The sequence below is a fragment of the Euprymna scolopes genome, chromosome 39 (assembly GCF_053919585.1).
Source record: "Euprymna scolopes isolate OS-2025 chromosome 39, ASM5391958v1, whole genome shotgun sequence".
Taxonomy (NCBI): Eukaryota; Metazoa; Mollusca; class Cephalopoda; order Sepiida; family Sepiolidae; genus Euprymna; species Euprymna scolopes.
In genome coordinates, this window is record NC_136520.1 from 39,306,047 (window position 1) to 39,317,839 (window position 11,793).

General features: G+C 31.9%; 1 protein-coding gene across 9 annotated transcripts in view; it reads left to right on the plus strand.

Annotated features, from left to right (window-relative positions):
- Positions 1–10,599, plus strand: part of LOC145263764 (partitioning defective 3 homolog) — a 522,695-nt gene extending 512,096 nt beyond the window's left edge. For 4 of the 9 annotated variants that reach the window (XM_080120803.1, XM_080120801.1, XM_080120807.1 and 1 more), the window contains 4 exons: positions 400–552; positions 1,943–2,189; positions 3,594–3,706; positions 9,583–10,599. In XM_080120803.1, the coding sequence (XP_079976929.1) occupies positions 400–552; positions 1,943–2,189; positions 3,594–3,706; positions 9,583–10,042 (973 nt within the window). In that variant the 3' untranslated portion in view covers positions 10,043–10,599. Of the gene's footprint in view, positions 1–399; positions 553–1,942; positions 2,190–3,593; positions 3,778–9,582 lie in introns of all 9 variants that reach the window. The other 5 variants (XM_080120802.1, XM_080120799.1, XM_080120800.1 and 2 more) reach the window with 2 other exon arrangements.
- Positions 10,600–11,793: the final 1,194 nt, after the last annotated feature.

Consider the following 11,793-nt stretch of genomic DNA (forward strand, 5'->3'; position numbering starts at 1 on the left):
TACTCTCTATCTGTGCCTAAATCTAAATGCAGATTCCATGAACAAAGTTTCTTTACTAGAATTTCCTGCCTGTGGAACACTGTTCACCTGGCCTGCTTCTCAGCTGACTATAATAATGTAGCCTTCAAGCCCAATGTAAACAAGTTCTTGTTGAGCCGTTCCTTTAAATAAACAAATTCTACCCAACTTTTCCATCATTAATGATTACTTACATTCATTAACCTTTATCCTCGAGTGGCGTTCAGGTCTTGATAAGTGGTGACTCTTGTAAAAAAAAAAAAAAAGAAAAAAAAAAAATACATACCAAAGCTGCAAGTCTTGTAGCAATTGCGATATCATATTTTATAACCACAACAAGATTATTAAACTTATTTGTTTATAACATTTTTTTTTATTTAGATTTGGCAAAAGCAATAAAGAAGACAAAAATTCGGCCAATAAGGAACAAGCTGCAGAGAAAGAGAATTCTGGGAAACAGAAGAATGATAAACCTGCACCAGAAATTTTGGAAATGGATCGGAATTGGAAAAATCCCAGAGCTGATCAAGAACGGTTGGAATTCTTGAATTTCATTGATATTTATCACTTTGTTTTTCTAAATTATTGCAATTTTTTATCTAATATATAAAGTTATCTAGTTAAGTTTTAGAACAAGGTTTATATTTGATTCATCCTAGCCACTTTATTTTGTTGCTTCTAGCATTCATAATACCAAAATGTTTTTTGATTCCGTTTGTTTAAAAATCAATATTCCAGTTAGGAAGATCATAGTGATGGCGACAATTATAACCTTATGTATCAAATATATGAAGTTATCTTAATGGATTTTAGAAGTTAAACCTAAATAGCAACACATCTAATAAGTTAATATTTGATTCTACCTAGCCATTTCATATTTTTCTTTCTTCCTTCTAGCATGTTCTTCAGAATACCAAAGTGTCTTTTGTTTTCATTTGTTTTAAAAAAAATAATTGTTCCAGTTAGAAAGATCATAATTATATTGACTATTTTTAAAAATGATTTGAATGATTAAAGAAAGATAAATTTTTACAGATTAAAATAATACTTAGCTGCCTGGTATTATTTTAGTTAGTATTTAACACTTTTTTTTATATATCTCTTTTCTTCATTAATAATGTGTATGTGTGTGTTTCTTACATATCATTTATTTTGACTATTTTAATTTAAAAAATTTTTTTCTGTATAAATTAAAAAATTAGCAACAACAAAATTATACTAAAATGACATTGATAAATGTTTTCCCAAATTAGTTTACTATCATAGTCATCAGTTTAACATCTATTTTACATGTTGGCTTTGGATGGCCTTTAGAAATTTACTTCCAAAGTAACCAATCTCTGAGCAGCTTTCTATTTCTCTTACTCTCAAACCCATTCTTCTTTCTTACTTTCATGTTTTTCTTCGTCTTCCCCTGCCAAATGACCCTGCTACCTCAAATGTTTTACATCTACTAACCCAAGAACTTTCATCCATTCTTTCACTGTGACCAAACCAACAAAATCTCCTGTTCTGTACATGTCTCCCTATACTGTTCAGATTTAATTTTTCTCAGAGGTCATCAGATCTTAGCTTGCCTTTAAAACTCACATTACACATCCATTGTATCATTCTCATGTCATTTATCTTCATGCAACACATGTCCTCAACCCTCACTAGCCGTGTCTCACTTCCATACATCATCACACTACATATGTATGTTTGATAGACTTTTCCCTTAGTTGACAGTATTAACACTCTGCTGGTTAGTCATGGCAGAAATTTACAGAACTTACTCCATCCACTCTTAATGCTTGCAATTATACTAGCAGTTCTGCCTCCTTCAGAGAAGCCTTAATAGCTTTGCCATTCAATTACACTTTCTTTATGTTGTAATGGAACCAACATTTTGTTTTCTGAGTTATTTCTATATTGCTCTTTGCAGGCTTCCCGGACATCCTAAGTCTCCGTATCTTGCTCATCGTGAGCCTGCGCCGCCCAGACCCCGTCCAGGCTATCGTGAACCCCAATATACAGAGGCTTATCCTCAGATTCCGGTCAACACGAGAACTGAGAAAATTCAGCAATTAAGAGAGGAACATCAGCGGAAACATCAAGAACGCCAGGGCCGATATCCTCTCGAGGATAAAGAAGAGATGTACGAAAGACATTTACAAGAAATGGAAAGAAGAGTGAGACACGTTTTGAAATTTTCTGCTCTTTATCATTCATTTATACTATGAGGCCATAATTAAAACTTCAATTTGTATGAAAATTAAATCATATGTACGAAATTTTCTGGGGAAGACAATGGAAGTGGTCTAAGTGCTTCCCTAATCTAATGAATCTAGGGGGGATCGAACATCCTTTAAAACTTCAAATATATCTTATTTTAGTGAAATTTATATTGTGTATAAAATTTTTGGGGAAAATTTATGGAAGTGGTTCCCAATATCTCCGTGCTCCTACTGCTAAGTGACCAATGGGGACAGGACTTCCTTAAAATTTCAAATTCGTATATCCAATCTTAATAAAATTTAAATCATGTAGAAGACACTAATTCAGAGTTTCTAACATTTCACCTTCTTCTGACCATATAAGGAATGAAACATGACCAGTAAAAGAAAATAAAATATGGTGTTAGGAGCATAGTGAGAGTACATAGTAGTAATTCTCATTCAATTCCAAGCGGCCCTGTCGGTGGGGCATTAGAATACGCTGACTGCCCCCCTGCAGAGGGTAAAAATCCCTCAATGGGGGTCCTGGATATGACCTTAAACTACATCAAGTGGTGAGGCCCCAGCTTGTGGGCTTTGGGGAGTGTGGAGCCACCCTTTAATTACCATTGCTCCCAGGTTCACTCTGACTCGGAGTGGTAGTACCTGTTAGGGTTCCAACTATGGGTTGAATAGAAACCGACGTGAAAACAACAAATATATTCTATTAAAAAAAATTTTCTTCAAAATCTTTGGATTCGGCATTAAATAACCCGAAAAGGGTTGATATGCTGTAAAACAAAAACAACCGACCAACAACCAAATCAATTCCAAGCATCGTCAGTCTTCATGCTAGTATAATAATATATATATATATATATATATATATATATATATACGCACACTAATGTTGAGAATCGGGAAGCAAAACATTGGAATCGGAAAAATTTCTGCTTATTTTCCGATGCCAAAAACGATTCCTTCAATTATATTTTTATTTTCAAAAATCTTTCACTGCTGGTTATAATCATAAAATAATAAATATTTATTGATTTTAAACTTCCAGTGAAACTAAAATCTATACATGACTCCCTCACAAGTGCATTTTTACGTTTGAAAAAATGTATGCACATTTAAGATGTGTTTTTATGGTAATCGGGATAGAATAGCCATTATATAGTTAAATATTTAGAGATTTATAAAGAATTGGAATCGGTAATTGCGTCTGAATCTGGAATTTAGTACAGAATTAGTAATTGTATCGGAATGGGGGGGGGGGTATTGGAATCGTCCCATCACTAATATATATGTATATAAACATAATGCTCTTTTTTTTCTTCATCTCTAAAGATTTACATCTCTTTGTTTCTTTTTCCCCAGAAATTTAATAATCAAAACCAACATCCTCCGCAACAGCCTCCTTACCCAGAAGCTGAGTATGCTACAGTCAATAAGATTCGCCATCAAGGGGGGCGGTCCAATCCGCATGAAAGGTATGCTTCACCCGCTATGTCTTGGATGTGATCTTCGCTTAGACTAACATCTCATGAACAGAACAGACCAGGTAGGCCGGAAAGCTGGGTGTCTGTCCGAACAGGCACCGTGGCTTGCACCCTCTGCACACAGATTTTCCGATTTGCTGTTAGTCCACTAATGGAAGATGTCTCCCTTGTCTAGTCAATCTGTTGTCCGTTGAGCATGACTTTCTCTCCCTCTCCCAAAATCAAACTCTGTGTAAGTTGGGCATCATACCTTTATAAGTGCAGATGAAAGGCACAAGTTTAGCACGACGTCACATTTGATTTTGTCAGATATAAACATACGCATTATTTGGCTTACTATTCTTATCTTGGATGTTGTTATCACAATGTTTTGACTGATGTATCCTCCAACCCTCTGGGGCTTATTTTCAAATGGGGAATCTTTATAAAGGTAATCAATAGAGGCCAATACAATGCAAAGCTATAACAGATAGGCACAATCTAAAGCAAACTAAGAATGTGAAATTAGCTATGCATATTCACGTTTTCTTTATATAATATTTACGTTTTTATTCCTGCATCGTCGGCATGGTCAGATGTAAGTTCTGTATTGTATAATATTTTTTGGAAAATTTTTTCACATCGGTTATGTGTTCAACTTTAGTTCAAACGTGCAGATTGTAAATTGGAGCAGTTTTTTTGCAGAGATTGTTTTAACTTGATTCAGTTTGTGTCTATCCATTACACTTTCGCATTGTATTGCCTTCTATAAATTTCTTTTATATATAAGTAAATAAGTCTGTGTTTGTGTCTGAGTATCAAATTGTATAATATTTCGGGGAATTTCTTTCGTCAGGTATGTGTTTGCCTTTAGTTCAAATGTGCAAACCGACACAAGAACACAATGCAAGTATCTCAACTATTATATAAAAGTAACTTTGTGTGTGTGTGTGTGTGTGTGTGTGAGTTCTTTCCTCATAGGTTCCGAAACATCTGAACCTATCTTTTGCAATTTTCACACAAAGATAATTTATATGTCTGGTAGTGTTCTTAGATATGTTTTGTACAGAAATTCATTTGATAAGTATCGAAAAAAAAAAAAATCTGATCTTAAAAATAGTTTTTCTTCTCTTATAGATCAAAAAGAATTTTTGCAGGGAATATTTTAAGTTACACTGGTGTAACCTTGGCTGGTGTAATCTAAAATATTCCCCTGTAAAAATTCTTCATTTTATATATTAGAGAAGAAAGACTATTTTTAAGATCGTCAAGCCCAAATATCAGCTGACAAACACAGACAAAATTTGATGAACGACATTATCGTTATTTAAAAAAATTTTTTTTTTTTTTGCAAATTAGTCCACTAGGCAAATTATTCCCCCATAATATATGATATTCAATAGATTCTATAATAATGCATACACCATCTGCATGAATTGAAATATCATGCGTAAACATATTGTATGACTGGGCAATGTAGGCCGGCCGGCCGGCCAGCTAGTAAAATATAAGAAGAAAAAAAAACATTAGTAAAAGGTGAATCTGTATCACTTATTGCCCCATTATGTCTTAATTTGTTTTAGTTTGTGCCTATCTGTTACACATTTGCATTTTATTGCCTTCTATAAATTATCTTTTTATACACATTAAACAATGCTTCAAGCAAACTATTTTAACCTTCTATTGAGAATAATTTTCAAACTCTCAAACCTATTTTTAGCAACAGAACCCTAACTCATGAGGGTATATTGCTCTCATTCTGTCAGCTATAACCGGATAGAAATGTTAATTATTATATTATTCTAAGGTAAGGATTGTGTTGATTAACTATCACTTTACATTGACTGACAGTCTTTTGGATGTTTAAGGTTGAAATCTTACTACAAATGCTAATAACTAAAAATTATATAACAATTAACAGGCAAATTGATCCCCCTTTTTTTTTTCTTTTTTTTATTGGCACATTTAAGAGATAAATTTGTATTGAAATTATCAAAATATTAATGTTTATTTGTATGAATAAAATGGAAATGTTTTGTTTTACAACAAAGTTATGAATGAAATGCTTATTATTTAAACAAATGTTACGAGTATTTCAAATAACAAACTTTGCACAGTGATAGTTCGTTTGAAAATCAAGCTACGAGGATATGATTGGCTGGTAAAGTCATAAATGCTTACTGGTAGAGGCCCCTGAGAGGTATGTCAAAAGATATCTCAAAACCTTACATTTAAGAATATACCAGCTCCAACCATAAACACTTATTCAGTCACATGACCTGCCAGATTATTACTTGAATATTCTAACCAAGACCATTCAACTACTTCAAACGAATATATCCCTTTCACGGGACATGTCAGTATTATATAAAATTGCAAAATTGACTTTTTAAGAGAAAAAAATAAAATATTTTCTGAACAGCCTAATAATTTATGAGAGAATTCAGTGCTATGTTATATGAGAGAAAAATTCATAATTTAAATTAAGGGAGTGACTGAAGAAATGCAACCTATAATTGTGGTAAAACAACTGCTCTTTGTTTATTTTGTCATGTAAATAGTTGCAGCTGTTTCGATAGTGTCATGGCGGTAGTTGATTGGATGTGAAATATCTTCCACCTCTTCCGTAACAATTATCAAATGTCACCTGTACATATCGGGTTACTCGTGGCCAAGTATGTGTGTGTATGTTTATAATATTATGCAAACGAGACTAAGAATTGTGATCAATATAAACCACAGGTAAGCATAAAAGGTAAAGAAATTGGATTAAAAAAAAAAAAAATGAATGTTCTAAAATGCAGATCGAGAAATCTTTACCTTTTTAACCTTGTTATTTGCTTGGTGGATGGCTTTAGCTAATGTAGATGTGATATTGTAGAAACCCATTCATTATTTGATTTTTTTTAGAATGAGAAAACTATACAGGATTTAATATATCTATTATATATATAAAAGTGAACGTGTGTGTGTCTGTGTCCATTTTCCTACACAATAACTCTGTCAATTTTCAGTCTACAGACTCGAAATTTGATATACAGGGTACTGAGATTTGGGAAAATCTGTGTAATCTGTTTTCAGACAGAAATTTGGCTGTTAAGGGGTCAAAGTTCAATGATTTGACCATTGAGAACTCTACCAAACTCCTCCGACAATTTTGGGTCTCAACACTTGAAATTTTAGATATAGGTTCCTTGGACATGGATCTAACTTAATAACTTGATTAGAGCACAAAACAATAAATTTTCAGGGGTCATAATAGGAGTCAAAGCTTTTAAAAAAAATTGACCGCTTTTTTTTTTTTTTTTTTTTTTTTTTTTGCTCAACATAAACCTCCAAACACCCGGGCAATGCCAGGTTGAAATTCTAGTACATCTATAAAAGTAAGAATGTGTTGTGAGGACACTTACTAACCTATATACTCAACAAATCTTTGCTCTACAGACTTGAAATCTGGTATATAGGGTATTCAGACACGTGGAAAACTTTTTAATCAGTTTTCATCCCCCCCCCCCAAAAAAAAAAAAAAAAAAGAGCTACTAAGGGATCAAAATTTAAAAAATGTTACTTAGGATTTGTTATTGGATTTTTATCTGTTTGTCAACTATTTCACTAGGTTTAAAAACACTTTTTAAAGATTTTATCAAGCTGGCCTAATGGTTATCATACTGTCTGTTTATATCTCAGCTCCAGTATTTTTAATTTTTTTTTGTTCACTTACAAGAAGTGAACTATTTAGAAAAAATATAATATTCGCATGCACATGTCTGTTTCTTTGGTCTTTTTTAAGGATTTAACATTACATTAAATACCGGTCAACATAAATATAGTATATACATAAAATTAGGTATGCGATTATAGATTTGCATATACAGGATTTACCCACTAATCAAATTAACCAATCATTACGCATACAGCTGTTAGGTGTAAGGGACCATGGTGTAGACTATATTTGGTTTATAGTTTTATGGGATGAAAAGACAGAAGATTTTTGTGAAAATTCAGATATCTGATTTTTGTAGAATTTGTAACTATAGATATTATACACTAATATCAATATTTCCCTAATTTGATTTTGTATAATATTTTACGTTTTGTTTTTTTAAGGGGCATAATATGAGTACAATCTATCATTTAAGAATTAAAATTGGCATTATATTTGAGTAATAGTCATTAGAATATTTGCAAGGATTGTTTGAAAATTCCAATATTTCAGATTTACATTAAATTTGATCCATGTTCATTAGATACAACCAAGCAAAAATCCATGAATTTCAATTTTTTTCTCAAGACCCTTAGATGTTAGTTTTATAGAATGTATTTGATTTTAATCAAAATTGAAATAAGGATTCTAGACATAAAGTTTAGTATTATTATTATACCTTGAATAAGGTCAATATAAATGTGCAACACTGTTCTATTTGAGGAATTGCATGTCTTTGAAGGAGGGGTATTCAACTAGTCAGTAATACGTTTAATGAAAACAAACCTCAAAAATATTTAACATTTTGTGAGATTCCCCTGAATTTTATTACAAAATCGATTTTGGTTGCATCTATTCCCTCGTTAAATTATCTTTCAAAAAATGTAAATGTTTTTTTGACAAGAAATTATGCGCCAAGGCAAAAAATGAATGGGTGCATGGGTGAAGGGCTCTTAATGAGTACAACAAAAATGAACATAAAATGTCTCTCAGGAAACGCCAGGTAGATGCATTTGGTTATCTATTTTACCAAAATGAAAAGAAAATTAAGTTAATAAATCGAAAACGTTGAATAAATTGTGCTTGTTTGTATTTGAAAAGCATGTTGGATTTTATATTTTGTAATTCTGTTTCAGCGTTAGTTGCATTTCAGTCGTAATGTACAATAAACTTTGATGTTGTAAGCGCTTGCATCAAGATTGTTAAAAACGGCCAGTATAAAAAAAAAAATGTTTTGTATCTTCTAAATATGCACAAAATGTTTATGTCCTTGTTAACTCCTTCAGGAATTATGAATCAGTAAAATTTTGGATTTAAATTGGATAAATTTGACACATTTTAAAAAGTAAAGAAAAAAAATGTCATATCTTCAAAAGCTGAAGGTATGGTGACTTAATCTTCAAATGATTCCTACGAATGCTAAAAAGCAAATGGTTCTAATTGCTACACTCTTTCTCTTGCTGTCCTCCTCACTCCCTCAAAGCAAGGAAGTTTTCACAGAAACGTGTGAACTCAAAATATTTTTCAACCAATGGAAATCTTTCTCATAACCTAATTTCTATGTGAAAATGGAACTTGGAAATTCCTATAAATCAGTTTTCTCAATATTTCTCAAGCCAGATGCAATACAAAAGAACCTCCAAAACATTTACCCAACACTCCTCCTTTTGTGCTGGGCACAAAGAAGGCAAAAACAACTCTATGACTTATGTACCATCTGTATTATGCTCCTCATTTTCTTCTTCACTAAAATAACGTTTATACCCCAGTTTGCATTATTGGTAACGCTCCAAGTCACTATTACTGGTTCCAGATCAGACTGTCTGAAGATATTGGCTTCCTGAACTATAATGCACCAAACATTGATGTTATTGTTTTTTTTTTCTTTTCTCTTTGCAAAACTCAATCATGTTCTGCAAAGTCATAAACAAAAGTAACAATTTTCCTCTACAAACAAACCAAACATCATGAATAAATATTTGAAGATATAAAGAACTTGATGCATAAAAACTTTTTTTCCCAAAATTACTTTTCTGCCCATAGCACATACAGCACTTCTATCTCGCTACTTTTCAGACAGATGTCATGTACTTTTTTCTTTTTTTTTTTTTTGCTTTAAAAAATTGAATGATAAATGTTTAATAGCTAATTCTTTAAATTTATTTTGTATTTTTTTTCTATCCAGAATGAACGTGCACCCCAATTACCAAGAGAAGTCACATGCACCTCCTTATGTTCCACCATATACCCCACAGCCGAATGGAGATGAACGTTTTTATCCGCCAGACTATCCAAGTGAGCCTCATCCGAAGCATCCGCCACCTTATCCAGCTGGATCCAGAGAAGCTTGGCACAACAATGGCTACAGAGGTCAACCACCACGTCCACAACCGCGTTCTCACCGGGATAATCCACATTATAAAACCCAAGACAATTCTCCGAGCCAGCACGAACCATGGATTTACATTCGGCCTGGGGGACAGAGCGCCCCACCATCGTGGCCTCATCCTGTACAGTTAGAATCTCCGGCTGCCTCGGACGATTTATATGATTACCACTCGAATGGTAGATATGAATATGCAGACCCTACGTATGCTGTTATACCCGGCGGTAGAAGGTCACCAAACTCGTCGGCTAATGTCTGAGTTCTCACTCTCCCCCACCCTTCCATACTTCTCCCCCGTTTCTGCTCGAGTCTCACGGAAACTTTAGTCTTGTTTTATTTCTTGATTTATTATGTAACACTAATATTTTGGCTGATGACAAAGAATTTTTTTTTTTTTTTTCATGATACATTATATATTTGAATATCGTGTTTTTAAACAGTTGACAGTATTTTTTATTATACGGTTGTGAAAATATATTAAACAAAAAAAAAACGAATGCATGTATTCATATTATCCTTAATTCATCATTAATCCTTCCAACTCGGCACGGCCGATATATCAGCCCTAGTAACATAGCTAAAAAGATGACATGGTCGATATTTCAACCTAATAAAACGTTACCAAAAATTTTGTTAATCACCTATTGTCTTTTTGGCTAATTATTGCTTAATTGGGTTAGGGTCCAAAGGGTTAATACTGTTCTGCCTAACTATCTGTCAAGCTGGATTTTATTAATTTCGGAATTAAAACATGGACACAAAAATATGACTCTTTTGTCACAAACATTGAAACGTGAAAATATACAAATAACAAAATTTAAATTACTAGCATTAAATAACAAAAACGATTTTTTTTAGAAAGCACACACATATATATAGATGTATATATATGTATATGCTTTTTAAAAGAATCTTTTATATAAACTGAAATTTTGAAATACTTTCAGATTACAAGCTTGTATAATACTGTAAAATTAGTCCATATAAATATTAGTATGAATATTTAAAGACAATCTTAATCAGATAAAAAAAAAGCTCAATAGACAAGATAGAGCAATATTATAAGTGAAAATTTGGAATTAAATTCAGTAAATTTTTTTTAAATTGCGACAAATTAATTATTCAACAAGGAATACAAAAATTTAAAGTTATTTCCTTAATCCATGAATTTTCAATAAATGGCTCATATCATCAGAAGAAATGTTATTTTAGCAAATTAATGACTCCCTGTTAACATTATTTTGCTAAAATAATGTTTATTCTGATGAGATAAACAATTTATTGAAAATCCATGGATTAAGGAAATGACTTTAAAGTTTTGTATTCCTTGTTGAATAATAAATTTGTCATAATTAAAAAAAAAAATTACTGAATTTAAATCCAAATTTTCATATATATATGCTCATGAATGTCTAACAACATATAAATGTTTATGTAAAACAAATAAAAAGTTTATGTATTGAACACAAAACTTAAAAAAATAATCAAAAGTACTAAATTCATATATAAAGCTATTATGAATGAAATTATATAAACATCAGAAAAAACCCAACGTGGATTAATCTATGATTCGACAATATTAATCGCCTCCTCAGATTCTCTCTCTAAGGTTAGTCTTGAACCCCTAAGACGAGTAACATGTTCGAAACATAGATTATAATCCGTATTGGATTTTTCTGATGTTTTATATAATTTCACTTATATATATATATATATATATATATATATATATATATATATATATATATATATATATATTATTTCATGTATATACACAAATAATTTTATAAGGTGATATATTGTATTTAGATTTTTATTATTTACTTCAGCATTGCTCAATACTTGAGTAGAGCTTCATAATAGTGACATGAAAATATATCTCGGTGGAATCGTTAGGCTAAATGATGATTCCTTGCAGAGATAAACTATGATTTCCACAATCAAACAATGCCACAGCCTGCACAAACTATGAAAGCCACAGACCGGAAGTCTTAAACTCAAGTTTCGTTA